At 38.1% G+C, this 24,655-nt stretch overlaps 1 protein-coding gene across 8 annotated transcripts in view; it reads left to right on the top strand.

The window, feature by feature from the left end:
- Positions 1-24,655, top strand: part of LOC110439513 (protein NLRC3-like) — a 32,123-nt gene that overhangs the window by 5,501 nt on the left and 1,967 nt on the right. For 3 of the 8 annotated variants that reach the window (XM_087249759.2, XM_087249758.2, XM_087249761.2), the window contains 7 exons: positions 65-235; positions 1,423-1,596; positions 1,699-1,872; positions 2,511-2,684; positions 5,976-6,149; positions 8,389-8,435; positions 8,728-14,282. In XM_087249759.2, coding sequence (XP_087105885.1) covers positions 65-235; positions 1,423-1,596; positions 1,699-1,872; positions 2,511-2,684; positions 5,976-6,149; positions 8,389-8,435; positions 8,728-9,254 — 1,441 coding nt within the window. In that variant the 3' untranslated portion in view covers positions 9,255-14,282. Of the gene's footprint in view, positions 1-64; positions 236-1,422; positions 1,597-1,698; positions 1,873-2,510; positions 2,685-5,975; positions 6,150-8,388; positions 8,436-8,727; positions 14,283-24,655 lie in introns of those variants that run through there. The other 5 variants (XM_087249763.1, XM_087249762.2, XM_088650135.1 and 2 more) reach the window with 3 other exon arrangements.

Genomic DNA, 24,655 nt, shown 5'->3' with positions numbered 1-24,655 from the left:
TCATGAACACTCAACACTGCTCATTTCTTACTGCTGATTTTGTTGTTCTTTGTCCTCTACACAGGCTACAGTGGAGTTATCTCGATGTTCAGCATTGTGAGAGTTTGTTTTCAGCTCTACAATCCTCAAACTGTGTGCTGAGAGAGCTGGACCTGAGTAACATTGACCTGCAGGATTCAGTGAAGCTTCTCTCTGATAGGCTGAAGAGTCCAAACTGTAAACTGGAGACACTGAGGTAAAATAGAAGAAAGTTTACCTAAAATAAATGCTGCCACAAATGACTTTTACATTGTGCAAAAAAAAAAAAAAATTGATAAAGTAACGAGCATATGCTGTAATGCATTTTATTTTTCGTTTATTTAGTGTGAATATTTCATGTTTCAGATGTAAAGTCAAGTATGAGAAAACTTTTTATACTAGTTATGATATTGCTCTTAAGTGTAATTTCTGCTGAAATTATCATTGATTCATGTTCGACTTGTGAATTTGTATGTGTTGTATTAGTGTTGTGTGTGTGGAAATTGAGTCGGTTCTGGTTAGAGTGGAATGATCTCACTGATGTTGTTTTCTTCATTCCATCTATTTTGACCTTCTCTATGCTGATAATGATCAGGTGACAGTCATCTGTGTCCCTGATAAAACTGTCATTGCCTTCTGATTAGAGTAGTCCACTAGTGTAGTGGTGTTTACTATAAAGCTGGTTAGTTGCTCTCCTGTATTCTTCTTTAAATCTAGTGATTCTTTTATTATTCTTATTTTTGCTTTTTTTGTTATATATTGTGAAGTCTGAAAATAGCAAATGCTAATGATGATTATGAATCTCACAGGAATTCACTAAACAAGAATGAGTTCAGCCAGCTGGAGGTGTTACAGTGGAGAAGGGTGATGGGCGAAAGGCAGGTTAATGAAACCATGACAGGGTACTGGATAAGGCAGGTGGACAGGGAGGAGGGCAAAGCCAAGGCAGGGACTACTGGACAGTAAACCTGAGCAGATCCTGTAGATAAGGATAAACAGCTGGTGGACAGAGCTTTAGTGGAGCTGGTAAAACCCTCCATGATGATTTAGATGTTGCAGAAGCCCACTTTTTGTAGAGGTTTTTGGCCATAGATCCTCAATAGCTGGAGGCCCTGATGTGGCCACCATAATAGCTGGGGTCATGGCATCCATCTTGTGTAACCCACTTTTTAACTTACACGCTTTGAGCAGAGAGTTCCCTCTATCAAAATCACTGATATCATGTATTTATTTGGACTCAGAAAGTGAAAGCCAGAGCCCTGTGTTCAGTGTTTCCAGTGCTCCTATGTGTGTTGTTATGACCATTAAAGACATTCAGAGAAGTAATCACTCCTAATAGGCACTTCAATAATTACATGCACACTTACACAAAATAAAACAATCTTCTTTTTGTCCTCTACACAGGCTAAAGTGCTGTAATCTCACCGCTCAGTCTTGTGAGAGTTTGTCTTCAGCTCTACAATCCTCAAACTGTGTGCTGAGAGAGCTGGACCTGAGTAACAATGACCTGCAGGATTCAGGAGTGAAGCTTCTCTCTGATGGACTGAAGACTGTAAACTGTAAACTGGAGACACTGAGGTCTGAGTTCAAACACTTGATTGATTGATTGTAATTATTTATTACATTAAACAAATTACTAAAAAATTTAAGTGTAATTTTTATTATTATTATTATTTTCAGACTGGTGATGTGTAAACTCACTGTTCAGAATTGTGAGAGTTTGTCTTCAGCTCTACAATCCTCAAACTGTGTGCTGAGAGAGCTGGAGCTGAGTAACAATGACCTGCAGGATTCAGGAGTGAAGCTTCTCTCTGATGGACTGAAGAGTCAACACTGTAAACTGGACACACTGAGGTAGATGATTCTCCACTCAACAACATTAAAAGTGTTTTGATTTAGATGGAAATGTCCAGATATATTTAAGAGCATTAGTGGATAAACTGCAAAATGCTGCTTTTCAAATTAAAGTTTTTCTAATACAGTTCAAGAAATCAGTTTATGTTAAAGATAATTTTAATTAATTACATCTGAAATCTTTATTTATATTTTATTTAAACAAATTTACAGTTTATCTTTGGATTGGTTTATTGGAAAGATATATTCAGTATTTTGTCAGATGTTTTGGTCATTCTGACCAAAAAACAGAAACAACAGAAGCAGAACAGAATGTGGATAATGTCTGAGGAGGTGTCTGGACCCTGCAGCAGGTTTGACAGGCTCTGATCATTTGCATTTTGCATGTTCATAAATATAAAAAGTCTCATGGTCCTCGTGTCTAAGCTGACATTTAGCAGTTTTCTTAACATTTCAAAATATTCAAGAATATATTAGTTGGCATTTAATATTCAGTTTTATTAAATAACAATATCAATATTTCTAAATAGCACAAAATCAAATAGTTTTGTCATATTATTAACCTCATAGTTAGTTTTTTACATCAGATGAATTACTAAAATCACACTGTTAATGTAATCTGTGTTCTTCTTTCTTAGATTGGTCATGTGTAATCTCACTGTTCAGCATTGTGAGAGTTTGTCTTCAGCTCTACAATCCTCAAACTGTGTGCTGAGAGAGCTGGACCTGAGTAACAATGACCTGCAGGATTCAGGAGTGAAGAAGCTCTCTGATGGACTGAAGAGTCCAAACTGTAAACTGGAGACACTGAGGTAAATTATATTACACTAAACAGATACAGTTTCATATTGGGTTACCGAATATGGAGCCCCGTTCACACTTACAGGGATGTGATTTCAATTGTAACTATACTAATGTAGGTTTATAAAAATACATTTAAAAGCATTACTGAGTAAACCGCAATGTTGCACTTTTCAGAGCTTCTCTTTTTCCAATATGCCCAAATATGACTTAAAGTTAAAGGAATCAGTTTATTTTGAGGATTATTTATTCATATTTTATATTATTATATTTATATTTTTGTGCCCTGGTAAAGTTTAGACATGCTCTGCTTTTTGTTCAGTTTGCAGTTTCTTGTAAAAACACATACACACACACACACACACACACACACACACACACACACTATTGAACCGTTGTCTGTGGCATTGCGACCTCAGTATTTCCCTCGCGAGTTCCCACAAGTGTTTGTCACAGTTGTTTACATCCACCCTCGTGCAAATGAGGATAGTGCGGCAAAAGGAGATAGAATGCATTTTGTACAAACTACAGTCTGTGTCTCCTGATGCACCTAGTTTTATCCTTAGAGATTTTAATAATTGTAGATTGGAGAAATCGCTGAGCCACTTCAACCAGTATGTAACTTGCCCGTAAACGCGCAAGGATAAAATTTTGGACTTATGCTTTGGGCCGATTAAAGGGGCATACAAATCTTTAAATAAGCCACCTTTAGGAACCTCAAACCATAATATGATTTTATTGAGTCTCTGTGCAACAAAAAATCGAATAAACAATTATATTTCGAATTTCAATAAATTTTGTCTAGCGTTTACATAAATCTTACAGTTGAATAGCCAAAATGACATGTTTCAGTATTTTAAATGTGATTAATCGCGATTAATATTTTTTAAAAGTGCGATTAAGTAGTTACATTTTTTTTATTGATTGACAGCACTAGTTAGAATCCTTGTGAAATACAGCCATACTTTAGAATGCTTAGTTTAAGCAAATTTGATGAACGCTGCAATCATGAGTGTTGAATCTGAAGGGAGTCGCTTTGCCTGCCCTGTCCTGCGCGCGGTGTGCGTTTCTGTGCGCACACACGCGTGTTTCTTAGCAACAAACCTGCATAATTGTCTGTATCAACTAAATCAAAAAGTTTGGGTTGCATTGCACTTTCAGCTCACAACATGCAAAAGAAAAGGTCCACATTCTCCCCCGATAATGTCACCATACTGGATTGTTTTAGCAAATGTCTGAATGTAAATTAGGACTAAGCAAAATTGTTTCTACTTTAACATTCTCAACTCACAGCAATACAACTTTACAATGAGTGCAATTGTTTTTATTCAATACTTTGTTATTATAGTTTTCCATATCTGTAATGCCTGTATTTTGGCTTTTTATTTCAGTACACTTAGAATCCAACTTGGAAATCATTTTTTTTCTTTATTGGCATTGATTGTTTTGAAATTCAAATGTCATTAACATGCCTGTGTTTTTATTTCTGTAATAAGTATGGCTGTCAAGCCAGGATCTTGATGGTTTATTGTGGGTATGTTGTTTACATGAAGAAATCTGTTACAAGTTGAACAAAAATTCTAATAAACAATTATATTTTGAATTGAAATAGTTTTTGTCTTGCGTTTACATTAATTTTACATTTGAATAGCCAAAATTACAAATTTCAGTCTTTTAATGTGATTAAAAAGTGTGATTGATTAGTTAGTTTATTTAATCGATAGACAGCACTAGTATATTTATATTTATATATATAAGCAATATCACACTCGTAGCATGGCGATATGGCTGTATATCGGCACTGGGGGGAGGTGTGCGATGGCACGAGGCCGCAGGCCACATATATACAATGTGGACCTTTTCTTTTGTATGTTGTGAGCTGAAAGTGCAATGCAACGCAATCTTTTTGATTTAGTTGCTACAGACGTTTATGCAGGTTTGTTGCTAAGAAACACATGCGTGTGTGCGCACAGACACACAGACAGACGCATACACCGCGTGCAGGACAGGGCAGGCAAAGCGACTCCCTTCAGATTCAACACGCATGATCGCAGCGTTCATCAAATTTGCTTAAACTAAGCGTTCTAAAGTATGGCTGTATTTCACAAGGATTCTAACTAGTGCTGTCAATCAATAAAAAAATGTAACTAATTAATCGCACTTTAAAAAAATATTAATCGCGATTAATCACATTTAAAATACTGATACTCTGTCCTTGACAGAGACAGAATTGACATTGCACCAGTAATAAATATGGCATGTGACGTTTCTGTAATAAATATGGCTGTCAAGCCATGATCTTGATGGTTTATTGTGGGTATGTTCTTTACATGAAGAAATCTGTCACAAGTTAAACAAAAGTTCTATTAAACAATTATATTTTGAATTTAAATATTTTTTTGTCTTGCGTTTACATTAATTTTATATTTGAATGGCCAAAATTACAAGTTTCAGTTATTTAAATGCGATTAATCGTGATTACATTTTAAAAAAGTGTGATTAATTAGTTAATTTTTTTAATCGATTGACAGCACTAATATATATATATATATATATATATATATATATATATATATATATATATATATATGTATGTGTGTGTGTGTGTAGGCGCTGTTTGCATTTAATTCAAAGGTCAAGCTCAATGCCTACACTTTGCGTTTACATAGTAGCCTGAGTTTGCTGTTATATCAACTCAAATGGTTGTAATAATGGTAATAAAGGTGAGGTTTTATAAAATGAAGATTCAGTTGCGCCAGCTTCGGGCCGCAGCGCACATAATCACAGGCCAATTCTGGCTCGGATACGGCAGCGTCGGCTCGCTAACGGCCACCGCATCTGGACCCGATTGACTCGGGCAGCAAAGTAGACTACTGTCAGAGTCAAGGTAAGTCTCTGGCAGGCGACAATCTAGCCGGAACTGGCCCGAGTGTATTTTGCTATCTGGTTAGGCGTGTATCAGTAAACAATAAACGATGAAATTCCCATCATTAAATTACTGCTAAAAACAAACTCTTTACAAAATTAAAGATCTGCACCTATATCAGCACGATAATCAGTGCTTTAATTGATCAAAACCATCTTTCGGGACTACTCTGGATTATTTGGGCTAAAGTCTCATTTATTAACACGGAAGAGGCAGCCAGCCCACAGGGTGGGATCTAACGACCGGGATCTTTACTCAAACGCAGGCTTGTGGTACTTTTGCATTTAACACACACGATAATGTGTGTGTGCAGGCTGGCAATGGCGTGATGTGTGATTGTCCAACTGTGTGATGTGGACTATTGCTGTGTTTGTAGATTGTCTGGCTGTATGGTGACAGAGGAAGGCTGTGGTTTTCTGTCTTCAGCTCTGACTTCAAACCCCTCACACCTGAGAGAGCTGGATCTGAGCTACAATCATCCAGGAGATTCAGGAGTCAAGCTGCTCTCTGAACAACTGGAGGATCCAAACTACACACTGGACAAACTCAAGTATGTGGAGCAGCACTGGCCTTGTGCTTTTACATTGAATGGCTTTAAAAAGACACTAGAAAGCTCTTTTGTGATCAGCTTCAGTTTTCTGTGAGGGTTATGGGGTGAGGACAGACAGAAGATACAGCTTGTAGAGTATTCCAGTCATGTCTATGAAGAGCAAATCATTGAGTGTGAAATGAATCTCCTCTGTAAATGTTGGAGTGTATTGGCTCAGTTACAGTGACATTAAGCGGGACACACTGTACAGTTTCAGCATTTGAGCTGAGCAGAGAAACTTCTTCCTCCATTTCTGCTGAAGAATCCTACAATATCAGGTCAGGAATAGGGTTGGGGATTGAAGATGGATTCAGATTCTGGAATCAGACACTTGGATTAATGTTCAGACTCTTGTTCTAAAATCAACATCTGGATTCCTCTTCTCTGTGCACACGTGTATTTTTCACTTGCTAATCTGTCAGGAACTTGGGCGCTGGCGAGCAGCTTTAATAATCTGAACATAGTTTAGAGATGGACTGCAACATGTGCTCAAAGGCTGCATGTGCTGAAGAACGATGGCAAAGCTAAGTGTGATCACTGTCTAGGGGTTTAACCCACGTTTTAAGATTGATCAGGAATTAATTAGCTCATTTCAATGAATCGGATCCTAAAGATTCGAATCATTGATTCGACTCAATTGAGTCAGACTGAATCAGATTAAAAGATTCACACTTTATCTACAATTTGTCCCGCAAACAGAAGACGTATCTTACCAATCTTGTTAATATTATTTACGTGGCCAACGATAATAACATAACACAGTATTGGGTTAACTTTTAGCAAGGTAACAAGATCTACAGCTCGAGGCAATGACTTCGAAGCACATAAACAAGAACACAGTTCTTACAAAATGAGAACAAAGATTTATTGAGCTACACTACGATACATGAAACTAACTATGTAATAAACAAACAACAAACAAACACACACACACACACACACACACACACACACACACACAAAGGCAGTTCATGCTCATGAATGGCTGTTGTCCTGGGTCACCACCGAGTGACAGACTGCTGAAAGTCAGTTTGTGGAAGTTCGTGCAGCTTCGGCGATCCTAAAACTTAAAAGAAGTTTGTGGTGACCCAATCGGGCAGGTGAGAGGGGGCAGAGAGCAAAAGCATGCGCAAGCCAGCTAATGCAAAAAGCAAAGTTTCTTTGTTGCAGGGAGTTTAAAGTGACCTGGTTCGGTCTGCCCCCATGGCACTGTCTGCCAATGAGCAGTTGCAACGAAGGGCGGGGCCACGCCCCATACTGACATAGGAAGGTTCAATCATTAACAGACTGCATATTGATTTCATATGGAAGAACTCTTGCAAGATTGAAATGATCTTACATCAAATGTTACAAGATGAATACTGTTTGTACTACTAGTTTTTCATTTACACCAAAAGATTGCAAATGTTACTAGCTTTCATTCAATACCAGACATACATTTTAGACACATACAGATCATTTTAATCTGCTTTAAGGGTTAAAACAACACATTGTTTAACCTGGTTGGTTGGAATAAACAGCATATGAGGAGCATTATGGCATATTATTCAAAGATACATCTGCCTTAGTTCTAACATTTTAAGAGATTGTCTTGCATTCACATGCATTCATTTCTCTTTGTCTCTACAAAATTGTCATCTGGCAGGATGTACCACATTACTAACGCATGACTGGGAGTCATTCAAAAGTCTCGTGAGGCGGTTTACGCTGAAAATCCTTTAAAGCCCCTTTGTTCAATTTAAATCGTTTACTAATTTCGCTGAAGGGTACTTGGAACAACTGTGGCCGAAGTGCTGGTCAGAGTAGCCCAAAATCAATTAGTGCTTTGTTATCATGATGGTTTAAGCCCTCAAGCTGGTTCAATGACTACAGACAATTTGGCTACCAGTTTCCGAGCCTTATTCGAACTGGTTTTGAGATCTGCAACATCCTTTGCATAGAGTTCCAACAACTGTAATAAATGAATATTGCAGCAGGGTGTCTCCATCAACATGAGCAGTATCTGTGCTCGCTTCACCAACAGCAGAGGAAAAGAACGCACTGTGTTACATTCATTGTGCATCCTGGCTGAACCAACAAGTGTTGTGTGTTTTAGCTCAAGAGTTTGGAGCGTGTAGCTGAGCAGCTCAGTGCTAGCTTTAGCCTATTAGCTGAGGGGGAAACTAAACAGCTCATTCTCTCCATCTGTGTGTGTTTACAGTCTGGATCATGGAGGACACACGAGGATTACAGCAGGACCACGCAAATGTAGGACTACACACACACATACACACACACAAACACACTCTCTCTCTCTCTCTCTCTCTCTCAATCACACACACACACACACACACTCTCTCTCTTTCACCCACACACACACTCTGTCTCTCTCAATCACACACACACACACACTCTCTCTCTCACACACACACACACACACACACACTTTCTTTCTCCCACACACAAACACACATACACTCTCTCTCTATCTCTCTCTCTCACACACACACACACACACACACAGAGCTGTGGTTATACATGTGTGTGTTCTTGTGTTCAGATGCCTGTTTCCTCACTCTGGATCCAAACACAACATACGCTTTTCTCATTCTGTCTGAGGAGAACAGAGAGGTGAAGCGTGTGAGAGAGTATCAGCGGTATCCTGATCATCCAGACAGATTTGATGGTATTTATTCTCAGGTGTTGTGCAGAGAGAGTGTGTGTGGACGCTGTTATTGGGAGATTGACTGGAGTGGAGATGATGTGTGGATATCAGTGTCATATAAGAGCATCAGGAGTAAGGGAGTAGATCCTGAGTATTTGTTCGGATGTAATGCTCAGTCCTGGAGTTTGCGCTGCTCTTCCTCCAGTTATATATTTTGGCAAAATGACACACGCACTGATCTCCCAGTGAAACCGCTCAGCAGGAGAATAGGAGTGTTTGTGGATCACAGTGTAGGAACTCTGATCTTCTACAACATCTATAGAGACACAATGAGCCTCATCCACTCAGTCCAGACCACATTCACTGAGCCGCTCTATCCTGGGTTTACTATTTGGTGTCAATCATCAGTCAAACTGTGCTGAAGACTGAGAAGGAGCAGTCAGTAGCAGTGTGTGTGTGTGTGTGTGAGAGAGAGAGAGAGTGTTTGTTTGTGTATGTGTGAAAGAGCATGTGTGTGCGAGTGTGTGTGTGTGTTTGAGTGTGTGCATGAGTGTATGTTTGTCTGTGTGGGATTTTTTTTTCTACAAAAATACTTTCTTACATCACTTTTTTTTTTGACACATTGTAACTCCACATCAGATGTAACAGCAGCTCTCCTACCTCCACACTGCAGACAGCGTCCTTATAACAGCACTGTTGTTCAAAGGTTTCAGCATCATTTATGGCCTTGTAATACATTAAATATATTTTAATTCTGGACCTGACGAACGCTTTAAAACTCCCAATCTCTTGACCATGTACATCAGGGGTGTCAAACTCAATTCCTGGAGGGCCGAAGCCCTGTACAGTTTAGTTCCAACCCTGCTCCAACACACTTACCTGTAGATTTCAAACAAGCCTGAAGGACTAAATTAGTTTGATCAGGTGTGTTTAATTAGGGTTGGAACTAAACTGTGCAGAGCTGCGGCCCTTTTGGAACTGAGTTTGACACCTGTGATGTACATCATCTATTTAGTTTCTTCTTGTGATAAGTAGAGCAAGTTTTGCTTGAGCAACTAAACAGTGAATGAACTGCTATTTCAGTTTGTGTTTCTGACTATAGCCAGCTCCAGAAGAAACTTACATTGAGTCAAATTCTCTCCACATTTCAGGAAAACTCTGCTCAACATATCAAACTATTGTGTTAAACGTGTACAGTCTCTCTATGTCCACAGAAGAGACACTCGTCATGGACACTAGAGTGAACAACACGTATGAAATCATTCACTGCCACAATCCCCTGCAGAATCCTCCATTGTAAATCCCCAACACATTTTGTCAAAGTTGGTTTATACAAAACTCTCCACACTGGTTTTCCCCCTAAAGTATCATGAAATGTCCGTTATTTCTGTTAATCTGCCTTTGTCACCTCTCTGATCCGTAATAATAATAATAATAATCATAATATTAGACATTTGTTTGGACATGATGTGCTCTCTTCAACAAGCAGCTTTTCTCTTCATTCTGCAGGCTGTTCGCTCTGGCAGTTGGTCAGATATTTGTAAGCAAGCCTATAATAAAAAGCAGAGTTATTCTGCAGTCAGGTGATGTGCTCCATCAGGCACAACAATCTTGATAGTATCTTGTAGTGTGCTGTGCCGCAGTTTTCATATCTTGTAGTAAAATATTTTTAAAAGTGTACTGATTATATTTTTAAATATAGCCTACATAATTAGGCACAATTTAAACTTTCAAAACATCATGTTTTTCCCACCTCGGGCATTAAAGCCTTTATATTATTTTCTCTTTTATTCTTAATTGGGCAGCCATTATTCTCAACCCTGTAATAGATTAAACTGAGTTGGTAATAGTATTTTACAAAGCTTTTGCTATAAAACCAACATTTCCCTGTTGCTCATATGTCCCTCAAATCAGTTTAATGGCTAAAATATCACATTTTTAATGAGTTTTAGATTCATATGTGATTTAAGTTACAATTATTCATACTTGCGCATTCTGTGGTCTCTTAATTTTTAAAAAGTTTTACATTTAGATGTCTTACCCCACCCACATAATTACAACGTTAGGCCTTAACATGCTGGTTGGTTCTCAGCAATATTTTTTTCTATATTTAATTGTTTTCCTTTAAAAATATGAATCTCACAGGGTGGAGAATACAGTGACGGGTTTAAGACCATAACAGGGTTAAGAGGACACTTAAATTTCAGTTTTAATTTGTTTTAGTTCATTTGAAATTACATCTAACACTTACTTAAAATTTATTTCAGTAAAATATTTAGCAAAGGCATTAATGAGATAAAGGCAAACCGGGATGAAATGAAACTTCATTAAACCAAACCACAATCAGAATTCAAAAAATTGAAGTGCTGCAGGTAACTGGACTGTTAGTAACCTTTAAAAATGCTGATAAAGGCCTGTGTTACCCAATCTATTGCTGAACAGAACCTACAGTAAACAGAAGCAACAGGTAAAGTCTTGTCTAAAACTTTATTTCCTGGAACATAAATAAAAACTGCAGCAGAAAAGTTCTTAATGAAATTGTTAATGAAAATACTTAATAATGTTAATAAAAAAATAAAATTATATAGCCAGATAGACTGGTCTGCTTATTTCAGAAACTGCTGATCTATTGGGATTTTCACACACAACAATCTCTAGGAGAAAAAATTATATAGTGAGCAACAGTAACTGAAATAACCACTCGTTACAACCGAGGACTGCAGAGGAGCATCTCTGAACACACAAAACTTCCAACCCTGAGGTGGATGGGCAGCAGGAGGGGATTCAATCAGGGATTCCAAAACCTTTTGTTAGCCTAACCCTCTGTATCTATAATATTAATATGAGTTATGCCCTCAATGACCCCCTCTCTAAAGTTGGGTAATTGTCACATGACATAGAGATAAACAAATGAACTATTACATAATTTAAGTATTTTTTTGTTCTGATTTTATTAGCTTTACATAAACTCATGATGAAACTCGTGACACTCAATATAAAATCTGTACGGGTGCCGTGTGTCTGACATTAAATAGTGTCAAAGTTTAAGTAAAACACAGCTTCAAATATTCTATCAGTAACAACATTTTGTTTTTATGTTTTTTAATGAATATTCTTGATTAATTAGGTGAATATACCCAAAACAATGACATGTGTGATGGGGTTGAGTTTTTAAAGCAGAATGTCCTCTGCTCCTTGTGTGGTTTAAAAGAGAATGCCCACATGGCAGCAATTAAACAAGAATATGTTATATTGTTTGGAAATAAAAAAAAACAATCATATTCCATCTTAGTTTTACGTTACGGGGTTGAATTGTTAAGCTTGACCGCATCCTTCCTAACTATAATAAAATCAAAAAATGTAAATAAATGAAAATATAGCTTCTTTTGCACCATGCTGAGAAAGAGAGCTGAATGATGTCACTTTCCGTCTGGATGTCATATAAGAGTAGACTCTGAATTGCTGGTGTGACAGGGTTGAGTTTATATTGAGGGACATAACTTTGTAGCCTGTTTTTTATTAAAAAATCGTATTTATTGTTTATCACAAGTAAATAACACAAATAAATAGTTGTAATACTAAAAAAAAAATAAACACTGTGTCTACATGCAATTTCAAAGAAGTGCCTCGGGGGCATGACAAATAGCTTGGTTTGTGACAGACATATTATATTTTTTATGCTAAAGCTGCATTTAATGTATTTTTTTATTCATTATAATGTACAAAGTAGATCAATGAAAAATGCTTTTAACATGTAAGTTAAGTCGACAACCACTATAAAAAAATATGGGGGACTGAAATATTACAGAACGCCAGGAATGACTTAATTATATCTAAGATAATTTTGTAAAACAATATGTTTTGTTAAATGTATAATGTATAAATAGTTCCATCACATCAGCTGAGGCAAAAAGCAATAATGCAGCCATTTCTTCTTGTAGTGTTGATATGGCTGTTTTGAAAGAATTTGTGTGAAAGGCATCAGGAACTTCTGGGAACTGCACAACTCTGTGTAATGTTTTCACACTTGCATGTGTCGATTTTATTTCTCAATCATTTTTACATTCATTAATTTTATCAGCCTTCATTGTGATCATTTTCTCTTTATTGGTTATACCTCACAATCACAAACACTCACAACTGGTTCCATTCTTTTGAATTGTGTGGGTTATTGAGCCAGGCCTCCATTCGATTCCTGATTTTGCTCCGCGAGCAAAGAGCAGGAGTGGGCGTGTCCAGCAGGGGAGAAGGAGGGCAGTGAACAACTGTTGTCAGTTAGCTCACAGAATGAAACACGTGATTTTATAGTTTATAAAGTTAAAATGCAAAGAAATAAACAGTAATGTAATGCCCTGCTACATTTGTTATTCGTAATTTCATATACACATAACCACAATTTATATCATTATAAAGATAATCATGTTCATATAAACTCTATAATTGAAGACTTTTCCCTTAATCCCCTTGTCTGAACCATAGGTCTGAATGCAGGCTCAGTGCAGCAGGCCTCTTGCCCTGTCTATTTCAACCATTAGCCCTGTTGGTAATCTAGAGGATTTAGGCGAACACAACAGCACGGCGATGTGTCTAAATGTGAACAAACTCCTGATAAAAGACAATGTCCGCCATTCTCCAATTCTCGTACTGCTCTTCCGTCAAAAATGCTTGCTGCACACACAGCTTTGCTGTATTGGCCCTGACAGGATCTTAGGGAAAAACATGCAACAAACACTGTGGATCATGATAACAAACACATACGAGCCTTCATAAACGGTGTGATGGTTGATGGGTCAGATGACATTAATCATGTGAGACACAAAAAAATCACTGATGTATTCTGATATTCATATGCGTAAAAGTACAACTCTTAACGATGAAATGAAACGTAAGAGAAAGAAAGGCGACTCCGACAGAGGGCGCGCCGAGCCAACAAATCAGCTGGACGAACTCTCTGTGAACCCCTTGCTACTTCATATGACCCTCTTGCTAGTAGTCGAACTCTGAATGAACTCCCAACTTGTACTTTTGCTGAACTTTCTACCGAGTTCACGCACCTGAATTTAAGTGCATAACTATATAGCACATTATAAATTAAGGCTTATATTAAAATGCCTAAATGTTGATTTATATGATACAATGTACTCTTAATGACTATATATCTGTCTTTTTACTGTTCAAGTGATTTAGCATGCTCCTTGAATGTATGATTTAAGTAGTCTGTGCACCTGTGTTTAGGGTTGATGTATGAATACTGTCACTGAGACACTGAGTATAAAAGCTGACATGTACTCTTCAGCTTTGCGCTTCCTGACTTCTGTTCATTGAGGTTGGTTGCCCTTTGTCTCTAACGGGAGGCAAAGTAAGGATTTCTTGTTTTCTGTTTGTTTTTTGTTTATTCTACTTTTTCACTGGATTTTGTTTTATTAATAAAAGTGTATTTTATTACTTTTCTTCACTGGAGTGGACATTAAATTCATTTTCCAGAACCCATCTAAGTTACCCTGTGTGGTAAAGTATGCTCTAATTTATTCTTTTGCAAAATACATTCTTTAAAGACGATCCTTTAACTAAACTCTAGCTAAGAAATATAGCGAAGGGAGGATCCTGATCTTAACTTTGTTTAATTAGGGTGATTAAATAAAGGGAAATCAGCACATGGAGGCCCCAGGCGAGGAACGTTAATATTTTTGCGAAAAGAGAATTAGATTAAGAGAGAAAGTAGGGGACGCCCGAAAAAGAAATCTCTCAAACAAGTATAGAATAAAGTGCACATAGACCTAAAGAAGGATCTATATTCTATACGAACAAAAACATGACTGAAGCTTCGGGTATTCAAATCCATCTTATCTCAAATGAGGAGTTGAAAACGCGTAAAAAGGAGAATCCTTTACATGTTTCGCCTCAATCTTGTACAATAGGTAATTGTGTTTACATAGGCGTAAACGATCGAGAAAATAACTGGCTGGAATTGTTCGACGCTATTGATAAAGCTACGGGTTCAGGTGAACAGGTAGAATTAATTCTACATAACCATAAAGGTCCCGTACAATTCCCAGAGCGATTCAGAGGACAGATAAAAGTGTTAAAGAATAACACAACCGTTAGCCCTGAATTCCATGCTGAATCAGAAGATGAGAGAGCTGGTTCAATTCTGGGCGAGCAGGCTCATGCCGCCGCTCCATACAGGTCGGAAGTTACCTTTTTGCCTTTGCAAAGAGACAAAGAACCTGAGACTGATCGACAGATTCAGTGGGGTCCATCTACTAGTACATCGTATGATGAAACCCTAATGAGAAAAGCGAGAGCGAAAACAAAACATAGCCCTTTAATTCCTTTAAAAGCTGCAACAAGTAGGATTCACAAAATGAGTCCTTTAAGAAAAGACAGCTCGAGCGACTCGTCATCAGAAGAAGACAGAGTTCTCCAAATAAGGGGTAGGATCAGGCAAAAGAATGCCAGGCCGAGCTCAAAAGACAGAAAAACGTCAGCTCATGTTGATGGGCGCTTTATTGAAACAGGGAACAGGAGAGTTACCATTCCCAAGGGGTTTAAAATACAGCTGAAAAAGGTTGAGGGCAACACGCGTTCAGAGCAAAAAGATAACGCTGACATGATTTACCTGGCGACAGCATGTACCGCGGATGAGATCCTTGAACGCACAGATATAAATCAAAAAGCCAAATTAGACATGGTATGCGAGCTTGCCGACGCGCTTCAAGCTTTAATCAGCGGAATAATCTGGTCCGGGATGACCGAAGACGAGAACACCTCGAGCAAATACGATCCTAAATTAGGAACAGTGCATAAGATAAGAAAGCACTTTGCTAAAAGTGACTACCAGACAATCACCGGGGGAAATAGGAGACAGGACACCCCACTCCCGAGTGAATCAAGCTCAAGAAATTGTTAGAATGGGCGAACTTTATAAAGCCGATGACGATCTAATAGAAGCTATGATCATGCATCACAAGCGCAAAAGAATTGCACCCGCTACTGTAAGGTTGCAGCTAGGCACAATATTGGGCAAAAGCCCAGAAGATGAAAGAAACGATCGGGCTGAAATGATCAGAGCGATTGGAGTTTACCCGTATTGTATTGATAGTCAGGGTAAAGTCGAATCAGTGTATGCACTGATAAGAGAACTCCAAGAGGTGACAGATTTAGTCCCTGGCTTAGCTGAAGCGAAGCTTTTAGGACCAGAAACCACCTGGGTAGAATTATCTAATTTTGCCATCAGATGGGAGAGGAAGAGAAAGTTAATCTCGGAGAAGCAGAGAGTTCAGCCTCCGAGAGCTGCAACTCAGAGAGCACAAAGAGCCCCGCCCGCACGAAAAGGCAGGCAGCAGAGACACAGAGTAGACGCTGCTGCTACTGAGAGACATCAGAAGTCTATGCAGGAAAAACCAAAGAGCAGAAATAAATTCCAAAAATCAGATTTCAAGCAGAAACCTGCAGAAAGTGATTATGTCTCAAAAGAGAACTGGGAAAGAATGACCCCAGAGCAGAGACAGGAATTAATAGATAAAAGAAATAAAAATAAGCAGTCAAAATCAAAAAATAAAACTAGAGAAGTTAAGAGCAACGAGAGAGTCGTGAATAGTAACCGAAAAACGCCCCAAAATCAAGAGGAATAGGGTTGCCTGACTCCAGGAAAAAAGGCCATAATGTCTAAACAGGTTACAGAAACGGCAGATATGAATTTAAACATAAATTACGAGGGAATATTATTTGATCTTGATACAGGAGCAGATGTTACGGTAGTAAGTCAGCTGCCTAAAGAAGCAAAAGAAACAAAAAACTTGTTTAATGTCAAAGACTTTAGGGGCAATATAGAAACGCACAAAGTTTATGATTGGAAAAACTTGCAAATTATCAAAGGTGTTAATAATTTAATGACACTAAAAGATGCCAGTTCAATAATAGAAAGCAAACAAATAGGCTGGTTAAAACAAATAAACCTGGAGCAGGAAATAAAAAGAATGGCCGAAACCAGCAAAGCCAACCGTACTAAAGTTACAGAGATATTAAGAAAATATCAAACTCACGCCGCAAGAAGTAAAAATGATTGCGGAAAATTATCTGATAAATGGCAGTATGAAATAAAAGGTGGTATTCCACCACCACAAAGGCAATATCCGATTAACAAAAGCGCGTTGCCTGAAATTAAAATCACAATTGAAGAATTAAAACGAAAAGGGATAATTAAAGAAGTTGAAATTATTGTCTAAGATAGATCTTGCAAATGGATTTTGGTCTGTGCCGGAGAGCAGAGCGCGCACCGCATTTACTTTTGAGAATAAACAATATGTATATAATGTTTTACCACAAGGATTTAAGAATTCTCCAAATGCTTTTCAAGCCATAATGATGGAAATTCTTAAAGGCCTTCCTATTGTAGTATACATAGATGACATTTTGAGATGACGAAACCACTCTGTTAGTAGCAAAGATAGATAATACAGAGGATGAAATTGAGATAATTATTTACAATGCGTCAAATGAAAAACACCCTGTTAGTTTCATTTCCTACAGCAAGCCAGCAAACCAGAGAAAGCTGCAGAACATGAGTGGCGGCGACCTTTTGGCCACATTCGCTAAATCCTTACTAACTCTGAAAGCCCTCGCACTAGACCAGCAGATACTGGTTAAAGCCAAAGGTGAAGGCATAAATCAAATAGTGAGAGAAGCTAAAAACTTAATTAGTGAGAACAAACGTGTGCACTGCCATACGTGGGCGAAATGGTTGTTAATTTTAAACGATACTCAGTTCAGCTTTCACTCTGACAAAATTCATAAAGCCGAAAAGACTACCAAGGTCCCCATAGACAAAGTCTGTTATAATACTGACGGTACAACCGAGCAAGGAATAACTAGATGGGGATGGATTCGAAAGAAAGGCCGCAAAGTCACTGAGTCAGATAAAGGTAGTTTAGAGCCAGGGCTAAGCGCGCAAGCTGCTGAAGTAAAAGCATTTAGAAAAGCTTTAGAGAAAGCCAAACAGCTGAATGACCTTAAATGTTTTATAGTAACTGATAGTGATTATATCTATCAAGCTGTAGAGGAACATTTAGGTACATGGAAAAATAATGATTTTAATACTTCCAAAGGGAAGTCATTAAAACAAGCCGACGACTGGAGGGTAATAGATGAGCTTATCACAGAAATTACACCAACAGTGTTGCATCAAACCAGCCATACGTCACAGAATACGACGGCTGCTATAGGGAATAAAGAAGTAGACAATTATGTACGTAGAGTACGGGCTGTTACCAAGGAAAGTCAAAAAGACTTACTTGGAAAATTACATATAGAATTAAAGCACCCTACCACAAAATATTTAGCGCTGTATTGTCATGCTTTAGGCCTAAATATACAAAACTTAAAGTCTGAGTACTATAAGATAAAAGTGAACTGTCCAAATTACAGAAAAGCAATTGATTCACGTTATAATGATAACGGATCTATAAAAACAGATCACGAGAACGAAGAAATTAGCATAGATTTTGCTGGACCTATTAGACCGCAAACGAAAAAGAAAAATTGTTATTTTCTTTTAATCACAGACAATGCGAGTGAATATACGCAGATTTTTCCTTGTAAACGAGCTACGGAAGAAGTAGTAATTGAAAGTTTACAACAATGGTTCAAATTTAGAGGAATACCGAATCGAGTCAGAGCCGACGGAGCGTATTCGATTTCAGGTCAAAAGGTCGAATAGTTTATAAAAGATTCAGGGGCTAAATTAATTAAATCCGTGAAATATCAACTCGCTAGTAACGGAATCGCCGAGAGACGAATAAAAGAAGTTAAAAATTGGTATTGTAAAAATTCTAATTTACCTTGGGACGAACAAATTATTGATTGCTTAAAATTTGTAAATTACAGAGTCCCTATACCTGAAAAGGAGGAAAATCGACCAAGAAACAGGGCCAAAATAAAGGTAGGCGACATAGTCTACATACAGAAAAGAGTCCGAGGGCATAGATTTAAAGAAAATCTAGGCACGGAAGATAAAGTTAAATCAATACCATCCAATACTACCGTGGAATTAGAAGCCAACGGTATTTGGAGTCTCAGAGACATAATAAAGAAGCCGGAATAATGGCAGACACAAACTTGACCTGTGACCTCAAAGCTTGTAAAGGCCTTTATAAGCAAAAAGGCTTCATCAGAGTTATTAGAGGTTTTTCTGGACACTTAACCATTGAAAAATGGCTTAAACCAGAATATGATAGAGCACTGGGAAGAAAATCTGTTAGTGTACCAGGAACACCAGCTACCAGTTATAGGATCGAAGACTGCGTCGTATGTGGAAAACCTAATGTAGCGTTTAAACTAGCTGAAGGCTTATACGCAAATAGGCCGAATAAAGCAGAGTTGCTAATTCAGCATGGTTTAGGAGCTCATTTCCCGTGGTGGAATGAGTTAGGAGATATCGATGCGTGTGCTTTGCATGATGTCACCATTTGTGGTGATTGCAGAGAGTCACACCAGAAGGTCGAAATCGAACAATATGAGATAAAGCAGGATGGATGCTTATGCCGAAACTGTCAGTCATGTAAACAACGGTTTATTGCCCTAGGAAGGGAATGCCGATGTGTGTATGATGGGGAAGAATTTACATCGTGTGAAAGATGTAAGAGTCTATTCAGTTGCAAGTGCTTAAAGCTAATAAGCAAAAAGCAGATATGGATGACTCGTAAATCCAGAAAGGCCCTAGGGGCCTTAGTTGAAAATAGAATAATGACAATGTGGGACATAAACCCAGTGTCCCTAATGACAAATGCAGATTCAAAATGGATGGCCCAAAGACTCAGAGAACTGTCCTTTTGCCCTGGAGGATTGCCAGGCGGACAGGAGTCTTTGAACGGAAACGAGAGTTTTCGGAATGGCCTGATATATCTCACTCACTTAGGTGGATGGGAGACCGCTGTCAGAATGCAGTTGCACAAACATGTCAGCCACAAGAGAGGTGGCTTAGGAGCATGTGTATGGCTTTTGCATGACAGTGAGTGGTTTAAATGTGAACTTTCTGACGCTATAATAATTAAAGCAAAAGAAATGACATTTAATCAATGCATCAAAGTATGCGAACCGAAAGACGAACCCAGTTATTTCACTGAAACAAACATCTCAGTTTATGGATCTTCACAATCCTTTAGAGAAGGGACAGCAAAACTCAAAATAATCAGATCCACACAACCATATCATTTAATGACTCGTGAACCGAGTGATGAGGATAAATCTAGGATAGAAATTCTGGATTTAACTGTTCTGTTAAATTTAACAGGAAGTTACCTGGGTATTGGTGAATGTATTCAGGGAATAAATGTTTATCTGAATAGATCAAAAGATAACTTGGATATGGAATCAGGAAATAAATTAGCAATATTAAAAAAGTGGATCTCTAAAAAATTCAGTCGAGGGACAGATTAGGATATGAAACGAGTTTGTCTCTGTTCTCTGTTACAGGAAGCATGGAGAAAGGGGAGCCGGAGCAGAGAGGAAGGGCCAGCAGGAAGTGTACGGAGTCACAGATTAAAGATGCTGTGATGAGTATACTAATAACTAGCTCTTTACTCCTAATCGTATTAGGCTTAATTTTCAGAGGACTTGAGATACAAACTCAAAGCACAGAAGAAACCCGACATGTATGTAGACATGTTGAGAAAACAGAAAAATGGGTATGTCCAAATCAGGAAATAACTGTGAAAAATAAAACCTACAATAGTAGTGATTTTGTAACAATGATGAAATCGTACATCAGAAATATTGACGACAAATTTTGGGTATGTAATCATTCGAACCCAAGTGCTTTATTCATACCATCCAAATATAATGGTCTGATTAATAATAAGGTACGGTATAAATGGGATAGGCTTATAGTTTTAAATGCATCCCATGTAAAACTGATTGGGCTTGAAATCCTAAATAAAAACCAGACTATGTGGACTAACAAAAGCAGCCTAAGCGTCTGGAGTTTGGAATTAGGAGTTGAAGTAAGCAAATCAGTAGGACATTGTTGGCCGAATTTGACAGACGCTAAACAATGGATAATGTCCGACTCCATTTCTGTACCCAGAAATGACAAAATACTTAGAGGCCTACACACTAGCCGAATAAGTAGAGAGGGTATATTGTCAGAAACAGGTAATGACAGCTCGAGAAAACGCAGGTTAACAAATTGGTTAATGGCGGGAGCTAAAGGACATGTGACATATTGGCCTGACGATTTGAACAGTAGTCACCTAATATTAGGTGTGTATAAGACAAAACCAGTAATCCCTTATGAGGAGTTAGAATGGGTAACATGTAAAAAGCATTTCACCCAAGGAAAATATTGCGATAGTGAAAGAGATTGCATTTATAAATTAGGAATGAGGCCTTTTGGCGCTACGGGGGCTAAATTTCTTATTAAACGATACGGATCATTAAAACCAGATTCATGGGCATCCTTTTTCCAACACAATATGGTAAAATATTGTACAGATCTGACTAAAGCCAGTTATTGGTATTGCTACATAGAGGGTCAGTCACTCTATGATGAAGATCAGATGGATCAATATGAAAGTGTAATATTTGATAAATGGAAAGATTATGTCAGATATATGGGCCTTAGAGAAGAAAGGGTTCTAAATGAAACCTGTCAAACCATAAAATGTTTCATTGACAAAAATTGGCTAGAAAATCGAGGAATACACCCCTTGCTGTTAGATAGCAGTCATGGTATGCCAGAAGATTTGGCTAATAAAAGTGGAATAACAGATTTTATTAAATCTATTCCGGATCAACAATATGGAATGGCTCTAGCTTTATATGTATATAAATGGGAAATGATGTCAGTAACGCAATATAAAACTAGGCCAAGCCCGGTCCATATAGGTTTGGTGGACAGTGTGCACGGCCTATGGCATAATAAGTTCTACATTAAATTCGATTTTAGCCATAAGCTCATGGGAGCTTATCGCCATCAATTTAATAAGTTAGGATTCTTTTATACAAATTTTAGAAAAACAATTTTCACCAGAAATTTGGTTGATGTTTCATATGGAAACTCTACTAATGAACCCTGGAAGGGCGAATCTACCTTAAATATGGGTTTTAGTGGATTCAAATGGAATTTGTATAAAGACAATGAACTAAACAATACTGCAAGCCTAATAGGGGCTGAGTTACAAGAGTGTGATCCAGATATCTTTAATAATTGGACTTATAAATATATTTCACCGTATGCTCGACAAGGAGAAGAGATACGATTATTAAAGGGAGAAAATAACTTCTGCTCTTGGGAAAAATATTCTATCATAACTGGAAAGATTAGGGATAAGTGTGACAAAATTAACTGCTCCATCCCTTGGCATGCAATGTTTGTGTCAGTACTCCCTCTAGTGGCGAAGTACGAAAACCAAGTTAAAAAACATTGTGCTTCAATTGGGCTGGAACCATATAACCCTAAAAGAAAAATTGTTCAATTAATCGATGATTATATTGAAGGAGTAAGTTTGGGTCCTAATTGGCATTTTGTGCACAATTGGATATCAGCATTAGACATCGAAGACTATGAGGTTCCAACAATTGTAAAGATTAAAAAGACTTTGCAAAATGCAGGCATAATATTTAGCCTGGGTGCAGGAACAACAGTTGAAATTATTAAACGAACCATAGTGAGCTGGTGGAGATGGGTAAAACTAGTTCTGATTATCATAGGATGTATAATCGCAGTGATATTACTCATTTCTATCTCCCTGAAGCTAGTAAAATTGTGTGGCTCATTAGGAGCTCTCAGCTGTCTGTGCACAAGGAGAAAATATATGAAGCTGAGGTCAAACTAGCAAGCTGACAAAGGCATACTGCGAGGCCGTCCTCTATGATATAAACTCACCATCCTGTAGCTTAGATGCAAACTTAAGACGGCAGAGCTGAGGAAAAGTCTTTTGACCTAACTCCTGATTTTGAAGCTGAAAAACTTCTAAGATGGCATCTCAAAACAACAATTATGGACCTACTGGTATCGTTGTGTCGGGAGCAGACTATGCACAGGTAAATTGAATTCTGATCCACTAAAACTCCTACAGAATGAGTCCTGACTGCGACCATCAGAGACGAGCAGCATGCAAGATATATTGGCACCTAAACGGTGTTAGGAAATTTTGTTGTATTGACTGTTTCATATTTGGGGGGCAGGATTTCAACAAGATCCATTATATACTTTGTTGGAGTGATAGCTATTTACAGCCTTTACTAAGAACTTTAACAAGTGCAGTGGGTACGTCAATTATGCCATGGAAACCCGTTATTACTTACAAGGGGCGAGGAAGGGCAAAGTATTTTGTCCACCCCTATTGGGTTAATGGAGAAGTGTTAATGGGAGTTAAATCATCAGCTGGTGTTTTATATGTGAAATTCTCAGATCGAAGTTCTGGCTTGGAAGCAGGATCAATGGATTTGTTCCAAGTTGGAGGACATTCTGTTGACGGATCGTCTGATTCTCAGACTGCCCTGGGACCAATTGCCGAACTTGACTTCATCTGCTCGACCCTTCTCAAGGATGAGGATGATTGGCAGGAGACTACTGACCTCCCTGGGACAGAGTAACTTACTAACTGTCCAACTTTCATACCAAAAAAGGGAAAAGAAATTTAATCTTTGGTCAATTGGCTTTGATGGATGGGCTATACCTCTAGAACAGTGTATATATGGATCTTGTGTACTAGATGAATTGGATAATGATTATTTTATGTCTCAATTGAGAATGTCAAGAGGGGGTGTGATGGTTGATGGGTCAGATGACATTAATCATGTGAGACACAAAAGATCACTGATGTATTCTGATATTCCTATGCGTAAAAGCACAACTCTTAGTGATAAAGTGAAACGTAAGAGACAGAACAGGCGGCTCCGGCAGAGGGCGCGCTGAATCAACAAACCAGCTGGACGAACTCTCTGTGAACCCTTAGGTACCTCAGGCTACCCCCTCCCTTGTACTTTAAATGAACCCCCTCCTCGTACCTCTACCGAGCTCTCTACCCAGCTCCTTGCAGAGCTCGAACACCTAAATCTGGGGCATAACTGAGGGAAGTGAGGCTGATATTAAAGAGGCCCATGTATTGATTTCTATGTACTCATATATCTGTCTTCGTATTGTTCAAGTGATTTAGCATGCTCCTTGAATGTATGAGTTAAGCAGTTTTTGCAGGTTTTATGAACACTTTTATATGAGACATTGAGTATAAAAGCTGACTTGTACTCTTCAGCTTTGCGCTTTCTGACTTCTGTATACTGGGAGTTGTAGGCCCTTTATTCTCACCGGAGAATAAAGTAAGGATTTTGTTTCTATTATTTGTCTTTTGTTTTCTACTTTTTCACTGGATTTTGTTTTATTAATAAAAGTGTATTTTATTACTTTTCTTCACTGGAGTGGACATTGAATTCATTTTCCAGAACCCATCAAAGTTACCCTGTGTGGTAAAGTATGATCTAATTTATTCTTTTGCAAAATACATTCTTTAAAGACGATCCTTTAACTAAACTCTAGCTAAGAAATATAGCGAAGGGAGGATCCTGATTTTAACTTTATTTAATTAGGGTAATTAAATAAAGGCGAATCAGCACAATAGTCATTAGCATATTTATACGGGGGAGGAGGCAGGGAGGGGTTTTGTGCTCGTGCATGTTGCGCTCAGTTTCACGTTCATTCGGATGTACAAAAGAATATGCGTGAGATTCGGCGTACGCAGTGTTTCATACATCTGAATTTTTTCTGCGTACGCACATTTACAGCTTTGTGCGTACGCAATGTTTTAGTAAGATTTCCACGCAAGTC

Source organism: Danio rerio, chromosome 4 (genome assembly GCF_052040795.2).
Source record: "Danio rerio strain M-AB ecotype USA chromosome 4, GRCz13ab, whole genome shotgun sequence".
Lineage (NCBI taxonomy): Eukaryota > Metazoa > Chordata > Actinopteri > Cypriniformes > Danionidae > Danio > Danio rerio.
This window is presented reverse-complemented; position numbering and strand designations above follow the sequence as displayed.